Below are 27094 nucleotides of genomic sequence, written 5' to 3' on the forward strand. Positions count from 1 at the left end.
CAACCCCTGATCCAGGAACTCCTCGATCCTGAACCAGCAACCCTTCAACCGCCATTCCCCGACCCCTTAATCCCTGACCCCTTAACCCCTAACCCTAATCCCCGATCAGTAGCCTTACCAGCTTACCACGAGTTTGACATTGATATATTCGCTAGCATGTTTGTAACTTAACTTCCTATGCATCTCGCTCGTACTAACCTTAGTGTGAGCGAGATGCATGAAAAGTTACATTTAGATGCATAAGACGTTAGCGAATGTGTCAATGTCAAACTCGTGGTAAGGCTACAGTTGCGGTACATCAAATTGGTGGTTTTCGGAAGCAAATGCTCGAGTTACTTTAGAAAACCCCGAAATCACTTAACACGTGCCTTTAAAAATTGAGGAGTTGCCTCAATTCCTCATGGATTCCATCATCAGACCAGAACCAAAAATAATACGGACTCACCTTGGAGGTAACTTCTTCCAAACAAAAAAAGAATTACTCAAATCGGATCACAGGTGCCGGAGTAATCGCTGAACATACTTACATTTAAATAAATCATCATCATTATCATCAAAATAATCATCATCATCAGGTCTACTTCATCAAATTGGTGGTTTTCGGGAGAAAATGCTCGAGTTGCTTAAGAAAATGCCCAAAACACCATGCATGTGCCTTTAAAAATTGAGGAGTTCCCTCAATTCCTCATGGATCCCATCATCAGAACAGAACCAAATTAAAATGAGACCAACTCGGAGGTAGCTCCTTTCAAACAAAAAAAGAATTACTCAAATCGGAGTACGGATATCGGAGTAATCGGTGAACGTACATAGAAAAAAAAAAGCCACAACCGAATACAGAACCTCCTCCTTCTATGAAATTGAAGTCGGTTAAAAATGTAGGTATAAAGTATGATGATGCCAAATCCCTCCCGCTCAAATCCCCGTACACCGCACCGTATGCGCCGTTAAGTGGGTTAGGTTAGGTTTGAACTGCGATCCTCACAGAACCAAACAAAAGTGGGTTAGGTTAGGTTAGAACTGCGAGCCTTACAGAAACGAAATGCTACTAGAAAAGTGGGTTTGATTAGGTTCGAACTGCGATCCTCACAGAACCGAACTGCTATCAGAGAAGTGGGTTAGGTTAGGCTAGAACTACGACCCTTACAGAAACGAAATGCTACTAGAAAAGTGGGTGGTTTTACCTCCTTTTCTACATAGTGCACCATCTACCACAATCATTCACCGGGCCCTATAGAAGTAGGTTTTTTTATTAAATTATTAAATCAATATTATGCCAGTGACGTAGTAAATGTGATTTAAAAGGTTTCACAGTGGACCAAGAATAAAGTTGTTCGATAGTACATAGTGTACATACCTACGTATAATGTAGGTACATTAATTTTAAAATAGATTATTTGGTAATGTAAATAGATAGGTAAATCACTCATAATCTAATTTTAGCACGTAGGTACTTAAAATAATTTATTTAGATTTAGCGGCCTTGTTGGTACTTATTAGTCAAGTAATTTACAAGTATAAGTTTTTTTGCTAGGTAGCCTACAAGATAAAGAAAACAAATAAAAATTAGTCATTAATTTTACTTCTTTATAAATAAAAAAATAAAAATTATTAAGAAAATCTTATTAATGAAACATATTTAATAATACAGCTCAATATGTCATTAAAGAAAACTACAATTATTACAAAAAGCATGTTTCTAATGAAATCTAGGCCTCACTCTCACATACTCGTAAATATATGATTAAAGAAAAAAATAGGAACTGCAAATGTGAATATTCGAAAGACGAATATCACCTTAATATTCTATTTATTATTTAAATCTAGGTATTAAGTACTTTAATAATCGCATCATTACTCATACCATCAAACATTGTATCCATCACACATTTACTGAAGAAAATACTAAAACTAAATATTAGTGAGTAGTAGCAAAGAGATATTGATTGTAACAGAGGTAAAATATAAGAAAGAAACTTATCCCCTAGTTTGAAGCCGAACCAGATGGCGCTGTATTGCGTGTTATAGTCACTGAATTGTTAAACGTCAACGTTTGACAACTAAAGTTACAGGATATTGTGTGAAGCCGTACAGCGCCATCTACATTACTTGGCAATTTCAAGGTAGGTCAACTTTTGACAGCAAGGTAGGACAGCGTTTAGGAATTTGTTTTTAGTTTACACATCTTACACAATCAATGGATCTTTGGTAGTAGGTACGTTCACATAGTAATGATGAATGTATGGAAGTGACAGCAACACAACTTGTTTAACCATTGGCTATTATTATATTTTTATTTGTACAGATTGGTGAAAAATCTTACTTAATATATTATTTAATTTATACACCATTGGAAATTAAATTGTAAATGTACAATAACAAAATTGTACTCTTACTTGAATTACTGTTATATATACCTATTACTGTTACGTTACTGTGTTTTCGTGAAATAAATTACCTATCTGTAGTGTATCCCTTATTAAGCGAATTCTTCAGAATAGCTCAACATTACTGTCCAGTGTCACAAATAGCCAAAACAATAACGTTACAATTTAAATACACTTTTGCCATTTTTGTGGCTAAAAATAAATAGTTACTTACTAATCCTTTTAAATGTGTCCAAGTTCGGTTTCAGAAAAGTATATGTTGTGCGTTTTTTAATCAATGTTTAATTTAGTTACAGAAAATTTACTAATTTAAAGCCAAGAAGTTTACATTCGCCTGTCGAATATCACTTTTCATTTCACTTTATATTTTTAATGTAAATGGTCAAATTAATATCAGACAGTTGCGGTCACACGAGTGATTTAATCATGTCAACATAAAATTAAAAAATAACAAGGCGGAATACAGGGGCGGCAAATGCTAAAATATCCAAAACTGCACTAAAAGTAAACTAATCTTAATAAATGGCAAATTAACTATGGCCTGGCAATATTGAGTGCCCTTTGCTGAGAATAGACAGTACCGTTAAAGTATAAAACTTTGCCCTTTAACATAAATTTGTCCACCGCGTCACAGTTCAGAAAAAGAGAAATAACTTTAAAGTAGTTACAGATTCACTTTCTGAAGAAAGTGAAACGGTAGGCAAAGTTATGTTAAAGAGCGAAGTTTTATAATTTTACGGTAACCTATTAAAAATCCTTGTTTCTTATGGTTTTAGTTCGCCTCTAACCTAAAAGTATGTAAGTCATTTGAGCTCGAGTATGAAAGCTTGGATCATTTCCTGACCTACTCGTAATTTGTCTTATAACTACAATATGATGCTTTGATAGCATCTGTACTGATAAGTTAAATTAGTATTTATCTCCGACATAAGCAGCTGTTTTTTAAGGTCTGATAAAAATCTATTCTGCGTTGGACAACACCACATTACGATAAAATTCTTAGTGCTTTCAAAATCTTTCAACATTATCGCTCTGATTTCGAATGCCGCGTAGCCAAGATGCCAATCGCTTACGCTCCGTAGCGATCTAAACGCAACTGTCACTGTCGCACTAATATGGAAGAGTGATAGAGAGACAAAGCTTTTCGTTGTCGAAGCGATAGCGATTGTAACCTGGGCTAGGCCGGCGCTCTTTGATCAGACGTAACTATTATTGTCCGATAGTTGATATGGCTTCGACAAGTTTGCTTTGAAATATCGTTTGGGACAATGTGAAACGGAAGGGCAATTTTACACATAGTTATAACTACTCATTTGCCGTCAGAAAGTTTCAAAAACTGCGAAAAACTGAATTTTTTACATTTTTGTAAAGGAAATGTTGATACATTTTCTAAAATGAAAGTTTCCTCTTGTTTCCTGTGAAATTATTAAACTATTCCAACTTTTTGGTAACTTTGCGCAACTTTCACATATGTAGTTAGTTAGTTATACCGGTCGCCGAAGTCAATGATGAATGGGATGACACAGATAGGTTCTTAAAAAGGGACCGATGCTTTGTCGTCGATAAACAGCTTGAAGTTTGTTGAAGCGTAGCTCGCTAGCTCTGTGTGTTGCCCGCTTTGCACCTCTTGACGATGGCTTTGCCCGTGGTATCGTTTTCGTCTTCTTGACACGTCAAATTTGAGGCGCATTTACAACTGGAAAATGGAATAGTTATTTTCACCACACCATCTCGGAAAGGCTTACTTTGCACTTCAAAAACGGATAGCAAAGTTGCACTTTGCTATCAGTAATTCACATGTGAGGCAAAGTAATCAAATGCAAATTTTGAGTTGTTTTCTTATGTTTGTTGGTAGAATTGACTTTTAAATGATGATTTTGGATGATAGATATTTAATAACATTCATTTGAATTTGATTTGGTTTGATTTTGTTTGATATTTTACATTTAATATTTGCTTCGGGTTGGTGGGGTGAAAAATTTTGTGTTTGCATTTGATAACTTTGCCTCACATGTGAATAAAATGCAACTTTGCTATCCGTTTTTGAAGTGCAAAGCAAGCCTTTCCGAGCTGGTGTGGTGAAAAGTAAATTATTGATATTACATTAGTAAGGGTAATAAAAGCCTTAGAGTATACGAGTAAGTAGCAGAGGCACTCGAAACATATTTGCCTGTTAAAAATATATAAATATCATGGAAAAGATGTAGAAAGGATAGATATAGTTATATTAGTTAGTTTGTCAAAGGACTGTCTCATTTCAATCATAGACGGAGAGTCATACTATCTTTGTATTACACTAGTACTAGCACCCAAAAGAAAAGAATGAGTATAGTTTTCCTGGTTCTTACTGACTGATAAATCGGTTTGACCAACTATAATTATTATGTTTTACTTGCTATTGTAATCAATCATCTAATATAATTATTGACAGTAGGTACCTATATCGGTTTACCACAAGGGATTCGAATTTAAAATTAAACCAAAACCATTTAATTTTCGATTTGGAACATAATAAAAATAATCGGCCAAAAGCGTGTCAGGCCATGCTCAGTGTAGGGTTTCGTAGTTACCATTCTGTTAAAATAGGCCAAACGGGGGCTATTAGTAAGTATCACGTACATTACAAGCATAAGGGAGTACCTTTGCAGCGCTTTGCACGTCTTTTTACTAAGAAAAGAAGATTTGTGGCAATAACTCAAAAACGACTGGACCGATCATGTTGCTATAGTTTACATTGAAAGTATTTAGTATTTATCAAGCTATTGTTTCATGATGTTTTTTTTATATTTTTTTTGCTCATGGTTCAAAATTTAGAGGGGTGGGGGGACAGGTTCAAAAGTTAGAGGGGTGGGGAGGGGGGACACATTTCCTTTTTCTTTCGGAGCGATTATTTATTTATTTCCGAAAATATTAACTATGTCAAAAAAATATTTACGGAGACCTTTATTCGTTTTGTTTTGAAAGACCTATATAACGATACCCCACACTATTGGGACAAAGCGAAAAAATTTTAAAGAAAAACATTTTATATGTGAGGTACCCTAAAAAATGGTGAATACGAAACCCTAATTACATGAAAACGGTCGATCACTACTTCTATACAATACCTAATGTCCACAAAATTATATTTAGAAAAAAAAATGGCGTAACGATCATCATTCGACGCGATAGGTATCCTCCTGAGTCCCTGAGGCCTTTCTAAAGGATTTAATCCAAATCGCATTTTGAATAAAAATGGTTGATGGACTGACTGAAATGACTTGGGGGACTCAGGAGGAGCCACGAGCGCACTAAAACGTAGTGATTATATTCTCTTTGGAGCGCACCCCATACGGGCTGAAATTATCAGAAATTAATAAGCACCGGAATCTCCTTGACCGCAGAGTTTCCGGTCCTTAAGAGGAAAGTGGAAGACCGCTCAAAATTAGTATTACTATTTTCCTCTGTGGATAATTAGCTATAGAAAATATTTGGGACTATACAGGATGATTCATGAGACGTGAGCAGGACTAATCCTGCACTGATAATTGATCGATCACCGTCGTATTTAGGAGAAACTACCATACTTTTTCCTATTTTTTAACTTTTTGGTGAGGGCAAATTTAATTCTCAACAATCATGGTCACCCTACAGGACCTAATTAATAAACATAAAACCTCTTTTAACCGTAATGGCATTTTGATTACGAAGAAAATAAACTGTCAAACTTGAGTGAGATACGAGTTTTCAAAAGTAACCAAACCGTGATGACAGTAATGACATTCAATTTGACACAGAATATCGGTAGTTTAGTATTCTAATTTTAGGGTGACCATGCATGTCGTAAAAAAATTTTTTTTTTCAACACGACTATATAGAAAATTAACGTTAACCTCACTAATGCTGATACGAAACAGTTGCTTATAATTAACGATATGCGCAGTGTTAGTCCTGCTCACGTCTCCTGAATCACCCCGTATACAGTGGTATGGAGAAACGGCCGTCCCCTTTCATATATCCTAGGTTAGAACGTCATTGTACTAATATAAGTAATTTAATACTAATCGCAGTTTTATAATAGAAATATCAGGAAGGCCAATTCGAATTTACATTTTGATATCAAAACGATGTAATTTTCGCTATGTCGCCTGTGCATCTCGCTCGCGTCAATTCATACGCGAAATGCACTCTTGAATGACATAATTTTGACATCAAAATATGAGTTCCAATTGACGTCCAACGCGCGTGCAGTGTGCCGAGTGCCGAAGGGAACGCAATCTGGACATATTCTTTAACAAAAGTTACGCTTTAATAGCGTAAATTTCAAGAAAAATGCCCATATAAAGATAAATACTTACTAATCATTAGTCCTTTCCCATCTCTCATGAATATAATCAATATTATCCTTGTAGAAAATCCAGCCGCACGGAGTCTTCGCCTCACAGATTGGCTTCTGGATGCTTGCGGGGCTTTGGTTGTCTTCCATCGCCCTCTGTAAAGAGAAATGGAGGGTAATGCAGGATTGCTCAGAGATACACTTTTGTCAGAGCGGAATCAGGCTAAGTTCGCACGAACGCTACGATTGAACTTATAGTAGAAGAGCCGGCCGCAAAATTTCTAACCGACTTGATACCACGATGAAATGCACAATGGTTTCCCATAAAAGCGATGCTAAGTCCGAATTCGATAGTCTGCCACGGTGGAACTTGCCGAAAGTACGAAAAAGACGGCCACTTCCGGTGCGAAAAAAGGGGGCTGATTTAACCCATCTGATACCGAAATAATAGTTATGGCAGCAGGTAGAAATTTATATGTTGACACCGAAAAGCGAAGTCTGCCAGTATTTTTTTTGCCGGAAGCGCTTGGCAGACGCTCTCAAAGGTGGCCACCGGGACCCCTAAATTAACCCATCTGATACCAACATGAAACCAATTCCAGTCGGTAGGAATGAACCCTCATGTCAGGAATATATAAGTCTGCCAAGGCTTTTCCTGCCGAAACACCTTGGCAGACGAGATTATGTGAGCAAGGTCATCATCGGTTACCCTACACTATAGTTCGTTTTTTTTAGCATTAGAAATAAGGTAAACAATCTTGATTTGTATTTTAATTGGAAAACACATTTTAAAAATAAGTTAGGGCAAATATGTAACATTTATGAATCTAATACGATCATTTATATTGTTCTGCTTTCATAAGTAATAGTTATTGATTTTTAAAAAGCGTTTTTCAATTAAAAGACATGTCAAGATCGCTTACCTTCTTTCAAGTTCTTTCTAATGCTAAAAAAACGAACTATAACGGTTAGTGACTAACCCATCTGATACCACCATGAAACCAATTCCAGTCTACCTACCTACGTATGAACCCCCATTTTAGGTATATATAAGTCTGCCAAGGTGTTTCGGCACGAAAAACCTGGAGCGACCAAACAAAATATTTTAAAAGTACTTTATTTTTGAATTAATAGATAGCCGTTTTCTTTTTAAAATATGCTTCATAAATGGTCTCCAATATAACAATTCAGTTGCCAAATAAATACTTGGTACCTGCCTAAAAATAATTAAAAGCTGTAACGACGTTAAAATAAAACTCATATTAATATATTTTAAGGCTCCGTTTTTGTTGCCAATCTATTTTTTATTTTATTTTAGTTATTTATTACACAATAAGTTACAACTTTTTTGTTAAGGACAATGCTCCACAAAACTACATTTTGTTTGACTGTGGAGTCTCACTATACTATACTTAATAAAATTTAAATATTATAATAGGTTACCATTGGGAGTTAAAATACTTAGGTAAGTATGTCATGAATACTTTGTTTAATTAATTTTAGTACCCATATCTATTTTTTTAAACTACCCAAATTCGATTAATTAGTCGACCTGTTAAATACGTGCCATTTTTTAGCAAGGAAAATATAGTGTCCGACATAGATATGTACTATGTTACGTAAATGTTCATTGTATGATTGTGATGATATTAACAGAACCTAAGTATTACACAACCTATTGTATATTATGATTCATAATTTATAAAAATACCAAATGTATTTCCTAGACCTAAGCCTGACTTGTAACTTGGTGCTATAAATAAATTATTTGTATTTGCAAAGTTTCATGTAATTTAAGGCATTTAAGCATGTTGTCGTTTTAAAATGAGAGCTGAACATGGATTGTATGGAAGTGACCTTTAGGCGGCGGGTTTGTGAGTCCCTCAAACTTGCTAAAAATAGACAGTATTCCTCATTACAATTACTTAACTACATGCTAATAGGGTATTTTCCTAGTAGTCAAATCAGTTACTTTTTTAGAACTGTCAAAACGATTTGCTAATATGGAATTTATATGAAACATTACATCGTGACGTCACGGTCAACTCATCTACTTATACAGTGTGTAAGTCTAATACGGGCGATAAATTAAATCGGACATAGTATTCATTAGTGTAATCATGAAGTAAAAGGTTTTTTTAAGTTGCAGTTCATTACGAGCCCATAATTAATTTTTTTTAAATTTCTCAGCAGCAAATGTACTGTAAACATGGTTGCGGTACCGAAATGTCAAATGTTCATTAGCAATACAACAATAGCATTTACAAACTTACCTATCTGGAGGAACATTCACAATACATGTTAGCAATTACACTGCGTTTAATGTTTTGTAGTTATTTTGGTAGATTAAAGTACTACTAGGCGTGTTAAAAGATATTAAATCTTATTTATTATGTTTACCAACAAGAAACTGACTTCATTTTAATCAGTCACGATAACAGCACTTGACGTGATTATTTCTAATCTGAGCAATAGACAAGCACCTTTGATAGCACACCTTTTTTGAAAATTAATTTAATATCAGTATCTCATAAGTGATTATTGTGTATTCATTTCGTATTTAATTTGCCTGATTTTTTATACCAGGATGGCGGAAAATAAGCATACGGCCCGCCTAATAGTTGTACAGTTATTACCAAAATTATTTCGAGAATTAACTAAACCGTCTAAACACCACAAAACTTGGTACATTGTGTGAAAACGTGGCAAACTCTTTGGTGGAATTGCAAGTTTCTTATTTTATTTCAACTCTGCTTTGACAATGTCAGTCTTTCGATTCAAAAGTAATCGTATGTTATAAAAATGCCTCGTTTAACAACTTTTACTGCTCCTGAATTAATGGACATGATTTTAATTTACGGTGAAACACTACAAAATGGTCATCGAGCGCTAGCTGTGTACAGAGAGCGATTCCCTCATCGGGTTGTACCAAGAAACGCTCGAGTAATTGTAAACGCGATACAGCGAGCTCGCGAAGGATTGCCCGTAACTGGAAGGGTGGAGGGAGCAGCTATTCACGATGAGCTTCCAGTTCCATTGCAAGACCGAATCCTTCGCCATTTTGCACTTAATCCTGAAAGTAGTACAAGGGATGCAGGAAGACGATTTAATACGAGTTGTTATTTTATGGAGTCAATCAAACGTCGTTGCGAAACCTGTTCTGAAATACAAGGAAGGCACATCGAGAATAGGTATTTGCGGCGAAACCGGCAAAACTAAACTCAGGTTTCTCAGAATTTGTATTGTTGTAAATTGTGTTTTTTAGTTTTCTTTTTAATTGGTTTTCTTTAGAAGTATTTCAGCAACTTCAGTACATTTCAGTTGTAATTTCAATGGGTCGTTATTAAAATAAATGATTGCTTTAATAAGATTTTTTGATGTAATTTGATTTTAAACTAGGTAGTCATTTCGTCAGATAAAAAACATCATACTTATTTATTATTTACCCACTCATGACAGTTAATGACATTACATACGCAATAGGAGTTTTTGAAAGTAACTGTCAACGAGCGTTTAACGTGAGCGTGTTTGCATTACATTGCGGGCTGAATTATTTTGTATGGACAAAATTATTGTTGCAACTTTAAGTAAATGTTATCTAATTACCTTTACTTTGTCCTATACTAACCACCGTTAAGAGATTCGCCCGTATTAGACTTACACACTGTATATTACATTTCTATCCGATTTATTAAATAGAACTTGTGTTTTAAAATAACTCCTATCTGTGTTTTTCTAATAATTATCTGGTACTTAATTTCATGCATGGTGTAAAATAATTTATTTCAAATTAGGGCTTCCAAATACCGGACTTCTTTCAATACCGGTATTAATATCGAAACTGTCTTCATCAATACCGGGATCCCGAAATCCCGGTATTGACTATGAATCGCTTAAAATTTTTGAGTTTTATTAAAAAAAGGCTCACTGTAACCAGATATGTATGTCCTTAGCTTAGGATATTAAACAATAATCGCCATCTGCAGTAATAGGGAATATTACGCAAATCTCTGCATAGTACTAACTCAATCACATGGCCTACCGTGAAACAAGACAATCGAAAGTTCCGTTTCTACCTCTCTATCACTCTTGCTTATTCGATCGATAGAGAAACAGATAACGAAATTACGATTTCCGCGTTTCACGGTGAGCCACCTGTAAACAAACCGCCTTGATGCATGAATGTCAAAAAACTGGTTAAGGCGTAGTATGTATAAGTTACTCTATGGTTTACTAAACAAATTAGTGCTGCACTCTGGCGGCAGAACATTGCACAAATACCTATTATCATTTCACTCTCCAGGTTGGCAATCATTTTATCCGCCTTGTTAACTTCACCGCTTTTACCAGTCACATTTTCAGTTCAACCTAATAAACCAGCCAAATATATTCAGCCACCAAAATTCGTTTGCCATACTATAATTGCTTGCTCATTTGTTTCCACTCTTTGATATAATTTTAAGAACTAACTATTTATTAATATCATATCCTGAACATCAGAATTCATTACCAAATATTTAGCTATGCATATGCACCGATCTTGTTTCAATTAAATGATCTTGTTTAATTAAATGGGCAAGTAATATTCTTGATACAGCCGAAGTTACTCATTTTAATGGATTTTAAACGGTATAATCGGCACATTTTCCTTGTTTTTGAAAATACCGGGATCCCGGTATTGCATAAAAAATACCGGTATTGAAAAATGCGTTTTCACAGACGGGATCCCGGTATTTCGGGATCCCGGGATCCCGGTATTGGAAGCCCTATTTCAAATACAGTATAATACCCAATTGAATTAACACGTGTCTTTTTAGGGTTCCGTACCCAGCAAAGGGTAAAAACGGGAACCCATTACTAAGTCTCCGCTGTCCGTCCGTCCGTCTGTCTGTCTGTCTGTCTGTCCGTCTGTCCGTCTGTCCGTCCGTCTGTCTGTCACTAGGCTGTAATTCATGAACCGTATGTCTGTCACTAGGCTGTAATTCATGAACCGTATGTCTGTTGCCGCTATAGTAACAAATACTAAAAACAAAATAAAACAAATATTTAAGTGGGGCTCCCATACAACAAACGTGATTTTTGAAGTGAAAACTTCTTTAGCGGCGCTGGGCACTTTTTGAGGTGGGGAAAAAATGATAAACTCGAGACAGCGTAACGAGATCACGTGACCGTAACGTTTAGATGGCCACTCATTTAGATGGCATTTAAATCAATAAAGAAAAACTCAATGACATTACATGAAAAAGGTTCTAATCTTGTACGGGTTGAAATACGTGGATCTCACAATTACATTCTAACTTTATATCACTCAAATATAATTCAATAAAGCTACATCTTGATGAAATCGCTAATAAAAGTGAACTCAAGTACTGGTGAATAAAACTCAAAATATCATGACCTATATTTAGATGCGAGGTCTGCAAGGTAACTTTACAATTTCTATTCGAATTTTAAACAATTAACGCTACAAATTTGAATTTCGAATTTTAAACAAGCTCACTGGCCAGCAATTTCGGAACTAAAGTTTTTCAATAGAAAGGAGGATGGGTCAATTATACATATTAGTGCTGCAGACATTTTGGACTAGTCATTGAGTTTTCACTTCTGTCGGCACTCCCGGAGTGCAACCCGTTGTTTTTTCTTTTTTGCAGATTTTTGCGTAATGGTACGGAAGCCTTCGTGCGCGAGTGCGACTCGCACTTGGCCGGTTTTCTTAGATTTCATCATTCAGCAAGCTAAATTTACCCATGTCTAAAGCGGTCCGCGGTCTTAAAATAAATATTTAAAGTGATTTCATTTCTAGGTTTAAATCCCATAATGCGAACAAGTATTTTTGTGATGGGCACGATTATTTGTTCCATCATCGTCTGGTATTTTCTATAAATATATAATAGTTAAAATTTAAACGATACTGTGATATATGTTTTATTTAACTTAACACTAATTAATGTAAAACAAGGAAAGTTGTATTAGTAAGTTTTGCCGAGCCTATTCTAAGTTGACATATTATATAAGAACATGGCATATTGTTCATTTATACCTGTAGTTATATAGTAATTTATATAAATTCAGTCAGATTTCATCACATAGAAAACAACATAAAAGTGAAGTTAAAAAGGGCGATTAGAAATTCACAATAATTTATTATCTACATACCTAATACTATAACTTAAGTGTAAAGTCAGCTACGCCATCGAATGATTGAGTATTATTTAATTTCGTTGACGAATTAAAAGATTAGGTAGGAGGTAGGTACCTACCACAGAAATGCGTCAATTACTGACGCCAGTCTTATGATAACGGTGACAAATAAACATATTTTCTCTTGTTCTAGTCATAATAAAATAGTTATTTGTTTTACAAGGGGGCAAAGTTGTTGTTTAACCGCTCGTTTAAACCCGTTTAAATTGGTACCCGAGCAAGATTACCCTCGAGAAAGCAGTTCTCGCGATTCCACTCTGGACGGCCGGCTAAGGTAAGCCAGAAGAACCAAGAACCTGTCCCGCCCACCTTTCGGGTGACAGAGCTCCTCCAGGTACCCTACGTTTTGTGATTGCACTGGTAAATCCAGCGAGCGCTCGGAGCGCTGGGGTCGTCACATCCCTACGCCATTAAACTTATGAATTGTATGCGTGAATGCCGTGAATAATGCTACGTACCTACATTAATATCTCCTATCGTGCTCTTAATCTTATGGGGGCGTAGTGATTTAGATTATGTTATAATGACTATTTTATAATGAATTAAATTAATTTCACTTAACACAACTGTGTTTTGGAGTGTTTCTGGACTCTCCATGCACAATATACATGGACATTTCTGAATGGAATGAATTACGAATGCAGCCGTATTACGTTGCACAACGATTACGCTGCTATTGTAATAAACCGTAGTACAACGTAATACTGCGTCCTTGAGCGTATCCGGCACTCTTGATACGAAACATGAATGAACGGAATTGGGCGACGATTCCACCCGATTACCACATGTAGGTACAAACGTACCACGTAAACAGGAAACAACGTAGGTCGTTGACCTATTCATAATTTGTTTACTGCGCAGAAATATGTCAAGTTTCCCACCCGTAGCCACTAATACACACTGACTCAGTGTGTATTAGTGGCTCGCCCAAATAAAATGTGAAAAGCATGAAAGGGCCATCGGAAATAGACTCTTGTTAGTGTCTCGCAGACTTGAACCAGACGCTCTCTTGAGTCTCATTACGTGAACCACTCCTATCCCCTTTAATCGGCCTACTTCTAGCTTGGATCCGTGACGCATCAGTTAATGCTATCGGTACTGAAATTTCGTTCGTTACGCAATAATTTGTGACTGAGATACGAAGATTCGTAGGTACCTATTCCGTGACAAAAGTTAGAACGTATAAAACGTACTAAAGTAAGTAATATTGAATGCAGATAAGTACAATATTGAGCAAATTCACTGACAAAAATGACAATTCAATTATTATAGGTAGTCATCATCAAAAAGATAGTGTCGGAAAATAGCGATTATATATCCGGCTTATCTAATTACCTATACATATAATTATTTTTAGTTTTATTTATTATTAGATTTAGTGTTTAAGTTTTATAGGTTAGTTATTTAATTATGTTTTATTTATAGGTAAGTATATATATGTATATTAAGTTTGTATGCATTAAATTTATTATTAGGTATGTGAGAATTTCGATCGCCTTGGCTAATATATTTACGGTGGTTCTTACAAATATCCACCCTGCGTTCACGTTTATCGACGCGATAACTATGTATTTACAAAATAATTTAGATGGTAGGTATAATTATCGAATCGTTAACTAAAATTTTCCATTTGAAATATTTTCTATAATTGTATATATTTTCATAGCTTTTCAAACCAAACTGTAAACAAATGTGTAAATGAAAGTAGGTACGTGAATCTTACTTGACTACCTTGCCAAAAATGGAAATAAGGAACCTTTCACCCATAACCATTTTAACCCTTAATATATCGACGTAATAAGTTGGTAGAACCAGATAACTACATAATAAATTTTATACAGTGAACAAATATTTGACAACAATTGTAATTTTAGTTTTAAATAACGATAAATGGTATAATAGGATCACAAAAAAATGTGCAGGTTCATACTGCAGGTAGTCATAATATTAGTTAAGTGCCTATATTTACTCACCATCTACGATTTCAAATTTCATTAAGATTTAAATTATACGCTCGAAACTTTCTTGGAACACTAGGAAGCTCTCCTAACGCCATACAAAGTTACCGTACGAAAATCTGAATTAGGCTAATTAATCTATAATTTGTAGGTACAAGTAGCGACAAATACGCAAAATGTAGGTATTTATAATAGATATAATGAATGTCAGACATTAATGTGTAGTCTTTTCTGAAAGCGGCATGGGCAATATTAACGATAATTTTACAAGAAAATACACTTCCAGACTTAACCATAGAGAGAGGACCACTGTATAGTCTTTTCTGAAAGCGGCATGGGCAATATTAACGATAATTTTACAAGTAAATACACTTCCAGACTTAACCATAGAGAGAGGACCACTAGAAGGAAATAAAAATATAGGTATCAGTGAAACAGTTCAAAGTATACAGTAGGTAACTGAACTGTACGAAAACAAAACAATTAAATAAATAATATATAAATAAATATTATAAGGACATTCTTACACAAATTGACTAAGTCCCACGGTAAGCTCAACAAGGCTTGTGTTGTGGATACTCAGACAACGTTAAATATAATATACAAATACTTAAATACATAGAAAACAACCATCACTTAGGAACAAATTGCCTTATAAAATCAGATTTGATAAAAATGTTCAACGTTGTATGTTTATCTACTAAAAATGGGAATATCGGTTCACGGTTCGCCAATAATACCATGGCGATTATTTAACGGAGTAAATTTTTAGATAAGAAATAACGCAATAAACAATGTGTAAAAAATAACAATCTGTTACTTAGCAAGATTAACTGAAGGTACTTAACTATAAAATTAATTTAACCGAATTGACCGAAATAAAGAAGTAACGGATGCGGTATTTCTAAAAAACCGGGCAAGTGCGAGTCGGACTCGCGCACGAAGGGTTCCGTACCATAATGAAAAAAAAAACTGAAAAAAATGCAAAAAAAACGGTCACCCATCCAAGTACTGACCACGCCCGACGTTGCTTAACTTTGGTCAAAAATCACGTTTGTTGTATGGGAGCCCCATTTAAATCTTTATTTTATTCTGTTTTTAGTATTTTTTGTTATAGCGGCAACAGAAATACATCATCTGTGAAAATTTCAACTGTCTAACTATCACGGTTCGTGAGATACAGCCTGGTGACAGACAGACGGACGGACGGACGGACGGACGGACGGACAGCGAAGTCTTAGTAATAGGGTCCCGTTTTACCTTTTGGGTACGGAACCCTAAATTAGTAATAGGGTCCCGTTTTACCTTTTGGGTACGGAACCCTAAAAAAGGGTATTATAATTACCAAGAAAAATGAATCTTGTTAAGGGGAGGTGTTAATCTATGCTGTATACAAGAGACAAAGTGGAAGGGGTCGAAGTCGCGTAATATTGGTAACGGTTTCAAATTAGTTTACCATGGCACAGCAGCGAATCAAAACGGAGTGGGTATCGTCATCGATCAAGACTTACAGGAGCGAGTAGTGGAAGCAGGCCTCCTTCACACGCTCAAGGCCACGCGCTATATGCCTACCGCTCGGCGTATCGTCGACGATACAACCGACAGAGGGCCGCCGAACGCCCGCCTGAGCGCTCGCACCGCACGTTTCCCGCGCTTACGCTTCGAAATGCCGAAACCACGTAATTATTGTGCAGTAAATGGGTGTAAAAGTCAAAAAACAAAGGAAAAAAGCCTATAATAAAGATTCATCTTTTTATGGCGGGCTAAAAAGGTCCCACCTGAAACGTTTAATAATTATATTGAAGGGTTAGAAAAAGTATTTTTAAATAATTTTGACGACGTAATAATTAATCGGCCTGGTAGCACCGTATTACAACTTTTAAAAACCGTTGATTTTCCGTTGCTTTGCTCCTGAGTATTTATTAAAATTATTTACGCGATTTAGGATATTTTCAACTACTTATAAAATTTAATAACAGAGAATTCCGAGAAGGGAAAAAAATATAAATCATTATATAAAACTAAAACATATTTGATTGACTAATAAAAAATATGGTTGATCCGAGACATTTGTTTTATTACAATAATCATCATAGGTAGGTACCTACAACCCTAGCGCATTCTTACGATGACGCGTTGGCACGTGACTCGCACGGCGGGCAACACAGTCTCGATTCTTTGTGCGCGTACTTATGGTACATTTCTTCTTGTCCAGAGCAGCAGGTATTATTATTAAGGTTTTGTAGGCTATTATAGCGTAGGTATTTTCGCTTTTGTTTGGGAATGAAGTATCTGTTACGTAGTAACTATTTATTAATCTGTGGTGGAAGTGAGACGGACAAGCGACCGGCTAATTGCAATAAAATTTGCACTTGACAACCAGCCGTGCATGAACGTTATCTCGGCATATGCGCCGCAAACAGGGTGCACCACATCTGAAAAGCAGATCTTCTGGAATGACTTGGATGACCTCATGCAGTCCATACCAGCTACAGAAACTAAATACCTACTGGGAGATTTGAATGGGCATGTAGGAAAAACATCACCTGCTGTCAATTCTAGAATCCATGGAGGGTATGGTTTTGGTACAATTAACAACCAAGGCGCGACAATTCTGCAATTCGCCTGAACATACGACCTCGCTGTTATTAATACTTTCTTTACCAAACCACAAGAGCACTTAATTACCTATAAAAGCGGCGGTAAGAGCACTCAAATTGACTATATCCTAGCCGACCGAAAACTTCTTAAAACCTTCCGAGATTGCAAAGTAATACCAGGGGAGCCTTTAACATCTCAACACCGGCTTCTAGTGGCAGACTTTATCATACCAAGGCCCATAAAAGTGCAAAGACAGAAAAAGCTACCAAAAATTCGATGGCGAAAACTAGCTGGTGAAGAGGGACGACGGCTTTGCACGGACCTTATGTCTTATCTTAACGGTATCAAGATGGAAGAATCTGCCAATAACATCTGGAATGACTTTCAAACTCACTGCATCCGACTAGCGAAGAATCACCTAGGAGAGTCCAAAGGCGCCTTATGCGGCAACAAATGCACCAGATGGTGGCAAGAAGACGTACAACGAAAGCTAGATCTAAAGAAAGCACTTTTTAAAGCATGGCAAGATAACAACGATAATAATGATCGCGAGGCGTACAGAATAGCAAAGAAGGAGGCTAAGCGAGCAGTAGCGCAAGCGAAGGCAAAATCAGATGAAGACTTTTCAAGATAGCAAAGCAAAGGCATAACAGCACAAAAGACACCAAAGCCGTAAAATTCATAAAGAACGAACAGGGCACTTTGCTGACAGCCAACGCAGATATAAATGCTAGATGGAAAGAGTACTATTCTCAGTTGCTCAATGAAGAGTATCCTAGTAAAAGGCTCCCAGAAACGACACCAATCGAAGGCCCCATACTTGCGATCACTCCAGAAGAGGTAAAGGTTGCTATTAATTGCATGGCTAACAATAAAGCGACTGGCCCAGATGACCTCCCTTCTGTGATGTGGAAGATGTTGGGCAGTAGTGGCGTAACTTTTCTCACAAATCTCTTTAACAGGATCCTCATGGACGGAATACCAGATGAATGGAGAAATAGTTACCTGGTTCCATTTTATAAAAACAAAGGCGACATTCGATTATGTGGAAACTACAGAGCCATAAAACTAATCCCACATACCCTTAAAATTTGGGAAAGAGTAATCAGCAGAAGGCTAACGCAGCTTACCAACATCACTGAAAACCAATGTGGTTTCGTAGCCGGAAAGTCCACAATCGACGCTATTCACTCAACCCGAATCCTAATGGAGAAGAACAGAGACAACAAGACCGACCTGCATATGATTTTCATAGATCTCGAAAAAGCATTCGACCGCGTACCGAGGAAATTGATCTGACAGTCGCTGAGAGCTCAAAACGTACCAGAATGGTATGTCCACTTGGGGATGGACATGTACAAAGAGGTGAAAACTAAGGTAAGGAGCCCTGCAGGTACCAGTGAACAGTTCGACGTAAAAGTGGGAGTACACCAGGGTTCAGCCCTCAGCCCCCTTATTTTTAACCTGGTTATGAACTACCTCACTGCTGATATCCAAAAAAAGCCAAAGCAAAGACCCGAAAGAACTGGAGTCAACACTAGAGCAGTGGCGAGAAGCTCTGGAAAATGCTGGACTGAAAATAAGCAGAAATAAGACAGAGTACATGCACTGTAACTTTTCAAAGTCTCCGAGCAACGCAACCATACATATGCAGGACGCCCCTCTATCAAAGGTTGCGTCCTTTAAATACCTCGGTTCTATCCTGGCAAGCGATGGAACTATAGAACCCGACGTCTCGAACCGCATCAGTACCGGATGGATAAAGTGGAGAGAACTTACAGGCATATTATGCGACCCCAAGATGCCTATTCCGGTAAAGGGAAAAGTCTACAAGACTGCGGTCAGACCAGCCTTGCTATATGGTGCGGAATGTTGGCCCCTTAAAAAGAAGCAGGAAGATCAACTGCACGTAGCAGAAATGAAAATGCTGCGATGGTCAGGAGGCGTGACTCTGCTCGACAAAGTAAGAAACGAGTACATACGCGGTACCTTCCGAGTAAGACCAATTCCGGAGAAAATATGTGAGTCGAGATTGAGGTGGTACGGCCATGTAATGAGACGCCCAAAAGAGCACATGACAAGAACAGTGCTTGACATTGAAACCGGACCGAGAGGACGAGGCAGGCCCCGAGACACGTGGACATCTAAAATAAACCAAGATCTAAAGTCAGCCCAATTAGATCCACAGACGACCCAGGAAAGAATGGCCTGGCGAAGATTGATTAGGAGAGCCGACCCCAACTGAAATGGGACAAGGCGAGGACAAAGAAGAGATAATTACCAAGAAAACTTAAAAAGAACAATTATGTACTGTTAATAAGGTCAATCACTACACCTTTAAAACAAAGTCCCCCGCCGCGTCTGTCTGTTTGTGTGTTTGTATATATGTTTGTTCGCGATAAACTCAAACACTACTTACTGAACGGATTTTCATGCGGTTTTCACCTATCAATAGAGTGATTCTTGAGGAAGTTTTAGGTGTATAATTTGTTAACCCGTACGAAGTCGGGGCGGGTCGCTAGTAAATAAATAATTGTGCGGGTACGGGTAGGTACCTGCTGGCTGCAACCGCATATTTGGTTAAGTAGGTACAGGATTAAATTCAAGAACTTTTCCTTGTTACTCTAGAAAGCTTGAATGTACTTAGGTACTTAAAGCTGCAATAACAAAGTTACCATGGTGCGCCTTTTTCTCACGATACAGTACCTAACGTAATTTTTTTCGGCATATTAAAAAAATGTCTGTAATTACGCGACCGTTTCATTAGTTGAAGTTAGAACCTCTTAAAGGATATTAACTTCGCGACGAAGAGGTTTCGAGGTTTTAAACTTAAATTACTTCGCGGCTGTAGGACTTAATTATTTCAAAATAGAATCCTTAGTGACTGGTTGGTGTTCTATCTTTTTTAAATAGGTAATACCTACTTCGCTATTGTTAGAGTTCTTTTTTTTTATATAGCTCAAGTACCTACTTTGAGAAGTTATAATTAAGTACATTTTTAAAAGAAAATCCTTCGCTACTGTTTTTTTAAGCACTTAAGAGTCCTTTGTGACCGTTGAAGTTTGAATTTTTCAAGGTAGAATGTTTCACCATCGTTTTAAGTTCGAATTTTCAAAAGAAGCATCCTGGGCTTTGATGGATGAAACCAATTTTATTTGTACTTTTGTGTAATTACTTACTTAATTTACATATTATTACAATTTCAGATGTTGGAAACAAAGATTTCTAGAGCATAAAATGACGAGGCCCCTGAATTCAATAGGTGAGCGTTTTCCAAAAAAATGTACATTTCATTCATGTCTTCAAAACATTGCCTTCTTGGGCTCATTTTACTCAGAATCATTTGTAAATTCAAGCCTCATACATGAAAAAATGTGTCCCAAAATTTTGTATGAAAAAATATTTTTCCAGTGCGTCACGTTCATACAAATAAAAAAATTATTCATACAAAAATGTGACGATATGGAAAGAAAATCTTGGGACACATTTTTTCATGTATGAGGCGTGAATGTACAAATGATTGTGAGTAAAATGAGCCCTAGAAGTCCATATTTTGAAGACATGGATGAAATGTACCTACATTTTTTTTGGAAAACGCTCAGGTACAGTGGCCATCAGAGATATATCGGAGCAGCCTAGAACATAAACATAATTTATTGAAAAACACGTATTTCATGGTTACATTCATATAAAACAAAGACTTAAAAATAGTGATGGTTTACATGAGCCTGAACTAGGATATCTGAACCCGCCTCTGTTGTCAACGCATTAGAGTGCGTGTTCAGATATTTTTGAGCACCTTGGGCGCTCCGATATATCTGATAACGACTGTACATACTGCAAAAAAATCTTTTACTACCTAAGTATGTATTACCTACCCTATTTCCTTTATAGGTATAAAGAGTATAACGTTAAACCTATCTTGTTTTCGCATAACATGTTAATGTGGATAAATATTATGGGTATAGGTATATAATCGTTTATTTACGCTTCTTACGGTCGTTAGTCCATGTTTATTTACGTATGAGCCTATGAAGATAAGATAATGATTACGAACGTGTGATAAAAACATTGTATGTAGGTGTAGGTCATGACTGTCATGAGTTAGCTTATATAATAACTACATATTAATCAAATCAGTCAGTAAATGTCGCTCACTACTTTTAATAAAGACGCACTGTCTCAAAAACATGACCTACACACTATATTAAACTACCTTCTAACTTATATCTTTAAACCATTTTTAATCATTTAAAAAATAAATAAATAAAATATCCGTTAACTAAATTCATTTCCGACAAACTAAAACCCTTTATGTTTATTTTAAATGCGCAAATGATATGCCAGATGCGTAGTTTAAAAACAAATGAATTTTAATAACGGAGTATTAATGGCGAATTTTTCCAAATTATTTGATAAATAGGGGTTGTACTCACCCTCTGCCTAGGGACCATGGCCACGGCGAAGGTGCACAGGGCTGCGAGGAGTAACAGACGTTTCATGTTCACGTTTTCAAGTCTACAGTCACAGTGGGGAGTGTACAGTGTATCGCGCGAAGGCGGGACGTGATGTGACGGCCGCGCGACGCCCGCCGGGATATATGTAGGCATGGCCAGTGGAGGCCCGCACGCCGCGCGCTTTACCAGATTTTCCTAACGAAATCTACGCCTCGCGCCTACTACGATACTATGGTTACCATGATTTTGATTTAGCAATATTTTTTTTTATAAGTCTTTTTCATGATTTTGTATCGTTACTCTTAAAAGACGCTGCGATAAGGTATGTACGTGAAAATTCATTTTTAAATTAACAGAAAAATTAATGAAAGTAAGCAATGTTGTCAAACATAACATAATAATAAATAAAAGTATTTAATTTAAAGCAGTAATTTTGGACACGGCGCGTATAGTACGTCGGTTCCTCACTCTGCGGCCCTGACCACCTAAGACCCTAATTGAATAAAGGAAATAAAAGTATCATTCTATTGTTTTTTATGTGTTTTTGTATTTTACTTTTATATTCATATTATAAATGACCTAGCCTAAGAAGAAAAATAAATAAATAATAATAATATGTCGCTCACTACTTTTAATAAAGATGCACTGTATCAAAAACATGCGGCGGCATCCTAGATTCGGTTTTTTATAATGTATTTAAATGTATTTTTTGTTTTGTAAGTGTCTTTATATTTTACTTTTATATTCATATTATATTTATAAATAACCTAATCTAAGACATTAAATGAATAAAGGAAAATATTATAAAAATATTATTATTTTTTAAACTATTATGACGTGAATTTGTTAAGCATGTACTATTAGGTACCTAATTATAAGAAAAGCTCCACGAAGAGATATATTTTTGCGCCAATTATTTAAACTTTTTTTTGTTTACAATGAAAAAGAAAGTTAGAGAAAATTTGTACTGGTAAAAGGTACTTGATAAAATTAACTTTTAGATAAATTTTCAACGGGAATAAATTGAAGTGTTTAAATATACACCATATTTTATTCTAATTATTAAATCAATATTTAATACCTTCAAATATTTTATTGTTATGTACCGAAAATAACGCGAGGAGGGCTATTTTCCGCGTAAATTAAAATTATAAATAATAGAGTTGATGAGTTCCTAGACAACATTTTTATTAGAAATTTTATCTTCTTTAGGAATCTTTTGTTAATAATTTCTTAAAAGTTAATGAATTAAGTAGTTTGTGAGATATTGGCCAAAAACAAATCATCATTTTTAATTGTTTGTAATTTTTACAATTTTATATGTGCTAATTAAACGCTTCTAATACATTTCTCTAGACATCATTCGGACACGTATTTTTAGGAGCTATTTCTCTATTTTGAACGTGTCGACTAGACTAAAAGATGATGATAATGTAAGCGCAAAGGGTTCCTTTTGTACCTTATTGGTATGAAACCCTAAAACCAACGCGAGAACACTGAGTAAGTTATGTCAGTATAAAGGTAAAGTGGTAGGTAGGAACTACTCATGATATCGATTTAAATTATTTATAAAATAGGAAATTATAGATAAGGGTAACTGACACGCATTGAAAATACATTTTGTATGAAACTCACAATTTGTATGAAAAACTAGGGACACTTTTTTCTTTGTCTCATTCAATAGTACTAGTGATTTTGAGTAGAAATAACCCAAAAGTTGAAGGATTCTCGAAAAAAACTAAATGGTACACTTTTAAGCGAAAACTACTACAGAAAATTATTGTACTCGCTAAAAATGGGATGTTTAGTAGAAAGAGCCCCAGACTTCCATGAGGAGCTGATAACGGCCCGGCCTTAAGAGTCAAGGCTGGTGGATGAACAGGAAAAAGTCTATTACCAAAATTTCAGAGATAAGCACTGTCCGATAGGTAGCTTGAAACAATTTTAATGCAATTTAGTATCACTTCCTTCGAAAAAACAAAGCGTGCATCTGTTATAAAATGTTTCCCAAATAAAGGACCTACATACTGGTTACTCTTATCACTACTTTATGAATGAACGTACTGGCTGGTCTATAATTCCAATTGCATTGACTGCCTGTTATCACGAGTGACCGAGACTAACCAATAGAAGTGACCTCAATATTCGTAGCAATTGTGAGTTATCAGAGCTCAGATATTATTGGTTCGCTAGGAAGCGGCCGGCCACGGCAATACATCTACTGTATGTAGGATTGTAGATTACATACTATGATTACGACGAAATTGTTTGTTATTGTATGTATATATCTACTTGGGTGTTGATATAATGACTAAACCTTGACGAATTAAACGCACAGGCTAGCTATATAAGCGCGTTCCGATTTTGCTAGTTAATAATTGTTTTTGAGGTCAAAATTACAGTGGCGGGCATAAAGTGATCTCTTCTCGTGTCCTCGGGACACATAATACACCGTGTGTTTGTTGTCGTGCACCTACTTTATGTTATGTACACGGGACGAACCTCTATATCACTAAGTGGTTGCTCAGTGGTTATCAAGAAATGTTTTTATGGAAAATTACGAGTTGAGGAAACGGTGACAAACAAAGTAATTATACATATTGTCTATGTGCTGACGATTTCTACCGATTCTAATAACTCCTTTCAAAGTCAAAACAGACGGACGAGGACGGCGCTCCTGTAACATCTGAAAATTGTCTGGAAACTGCACGCCGATTCCAGTATTTAATTATACCGAATAATTTGTAAAAAGAAGAATATAGGTGATTATTGACTTGCACATGCAAGAATTCCTACTTATCATAAGTAGGTAACTTATGAACTATGTGATAATCTTTATCAGATAAAAAACACGACTTCACAATAGAATTTCTATGTAAATATCTTTAAAATATAATCAGCCTCAACTATAGTGCAACTCATATAATATAAATACAATGTGTTTGTACACCTATAGTGGAGTAGGTACCTGACAAACAAGAATATATTTGAAAAGTTTTAAATTTTATAATAATACAAGTATTTACCTACTTAAACCAAATTTATTCAAATTAAATCGAAATGCAGCGAGTATCTAATCTGTGTTGATCTAATTTGAAATGCGGACATCAACAAATATTAACATTGTATCAATTACCTAACAATTCATAATAGTTACTTACAACTAATTATCACATATAATTAAATATTTGGTTTATTTATTTGTTACAACCTCTGCATCTGGGTGCACTAGTCATATGTGACGTCCCACGGTCAAAGGTACCTTATGGCGGGTATGGAGTTATGCATACCCCAGTAATCTACAATAAATAAGCTATCGATAACACAAAAGATCAACCTTCTAGGTTGCGTAGTTACAGAGATATGATTTTTTGAAAATAATGTTGTGAAATGAGCAACTTTACGATAGAGAAGTTTTAAGTTTAGCCGCCTAAAAAACTATGTTCCTGAAGTAAGTTAGATAGTTGACTACAAATAATAATACCTTATATATCTGAGATTAAAAAAATATTGCGACTTGTTCTGTAATGCAAATAGAAACTTTTGATATCGACTGATTTATGTGTATACTAACCAATCTCTTGAAAATAAAGTTTTATTTCATTTTCACGATTGATTGCAATGAGCTCTCAAGATTTAAATTTTATCTATTAGAAAACGACACTGACAGACAGTTTAAGCAAAAAACAATACCGATTTAAAGGTGAAAATGTATTTTCTGACTTTTTCATATAAAATCACAAAATTGAATATTTTTACTTTTAATGTGAGACACAATCAATTTTTCTGAGCACATATGAAAGAAATTCTGTCATTCAAATGAAATAAATCCTCAAACTCCAACTAAATACTATATTTAACCCCTTATGCCACTTTAAACTTACATAACAATAACAGTATTTGCTCCATACATTTACGAAAAGGTACCTTATGGAAATAAATCTAATAATACATCACTACAAAATATCAATCATATTACAGTTTATCTTTTATGAATAGAAAATATTAATTTACATTAAACTGCCCCAAATTTAATTAGTTCTTCGTCATAATAATCTTAAAAAAGACCAATAATTTGTATGTAATGAAAAGGTACCTTGTGATTAAGTTACATGATGAGGCATGATGATGATGGAACAGTTAGGATAAACTAATAATATTTTGGTAATGGTATAAATCGTCTATTTCTTATCAATAATATATTTCGGTTGCTATTGAAGATAAGCGGCATTGAGGTTCAATGACCTCAGATATTCCATAAGGTAATGCGTCGGGTATTGGCATTTTTCAGCAAACCAATGGCTGATTTACTGCATGCGACCAAACCAAATGAAGATTATTCTAGTTAAGAAAGACTTGACGAGAGTAACTTTGGTATAATAGCAGGCTACTTGGATTTGTGATGTCGGTCTATGTACGGTTATAATATTTGCGAGGCGCCCCAACCAGAACTGAAATTATCAAATTAGTTTTGCAGAATGCTGATACAGTTCTCTACCAAACTTCTTTTCCCGTATTGACTAGTTTTTTTGGGAATTTTCAATCTTTTTTCCATAAGGTACCTTTTCTACTAAACTCTGAGACGACATTACTAGGCTTATAACTAACTTATAACAAAAATAAAAACAGGTAAACAAACGTTACGCATTAAGGTTGCAGATCACACAATAAAAAAAATTGAGCATTTTTTCACCTCTTTACAAAACATTTCATATCTCCGAAACTAGAAACCCTCATAAGGTACCTTTTCCCGTGGAACGTCACATATGGTTCTTTAACTTTTTACGAACACTCAAAATGGAGAATCGAATGGTGTACAGGCACTAGCTTTTAGATTAATAATCTGCTAAGCTCATTCATAACATTCATAACCTAGGTACCTGAAGTTTGGTAAAAATACCTAGGATAAAAATATTATGCATATTGTAAGTAGTACTAGTGGCCACTGAGCTAAGCCGCATACGGACAGATAGACATAGCGAAATTAAAACATTAAGCTTTAAAAATATTGACCTTAGAGAGTTGATGAATTTGCTGTCTAGAAACAATTTATCATATTACACGTCTAAGTTGGAAGCCGGTCCTAAATAAACATCCAATCGGGAAATCCCGCGGGAAGAATGCCATAGTCATCCTTAACGTTAATCTGTTCACAGAAATACGCGTAAAGGGATT

At 35.6% G+C, this 27094-nt stretch overlaps 2 protein-coding genes across 3 annotated transcripts in view; one reads left to right on the top strand and one right to left on the bottom strand.

Moving 5' to 3' along the window:
- LOC134796347 (ESF1 homolog) overlaps nucleotides 1–27094 on the top strand; it is a 328393-nt gene that overhangs the window by 233399 nt on the left and 67900 nt on the right. The gene's annotated exons all lie outside the window — the stretch shown is intronic.
- Nucleotides 1587–22055, bottom strand: LOC134795981 (uncharacterized). 2 transcript variants are annotated; one of them, XR_010144889.1, is made up of 4 exons: nucleotides 21899–22055; nucleotides 6725–6858; nucleotides 3132–4083; nucleotides 1587–2928 (listed from the first exon to the last, which is right to left on the bottom strand). XR_010144889.1 is itself a non-coding variant. In XM_063767877.1 (3 exons), the coding sequence occupies exons 1-3, from the start codon at nucleotides 21962–21964 to the stop codon at nucleotides 3984–3986; spliced, it is 300 nt and encodes a 99-aa protein (XP_063623947.1). In that variant the 5' UTR covers nucleotides 21965–22055; the 3' UTR covers nucleotides 1587–3983. The 2 variants fall into 2 exon arrangements, 1 of the variants encoding a protein (XP_063623947.1); XM_063767877.1 differs by having other exon boundaries at nucleotides 1587–4083.

Source organism: Cydia splendana, chromosome 13, assembly GCF_910591565.1.
Source record: "Cydia splendana chromosome 13, ilCydSple1.2, whole genome shotgun sequence".
In the NCBI taxonomy this organism is placed as follows: Eukaryota; Metazoa; Arthropoda; class Insecta; order Lepidoptera; family Tortricidae; genus Cydia; species Cydia splendana.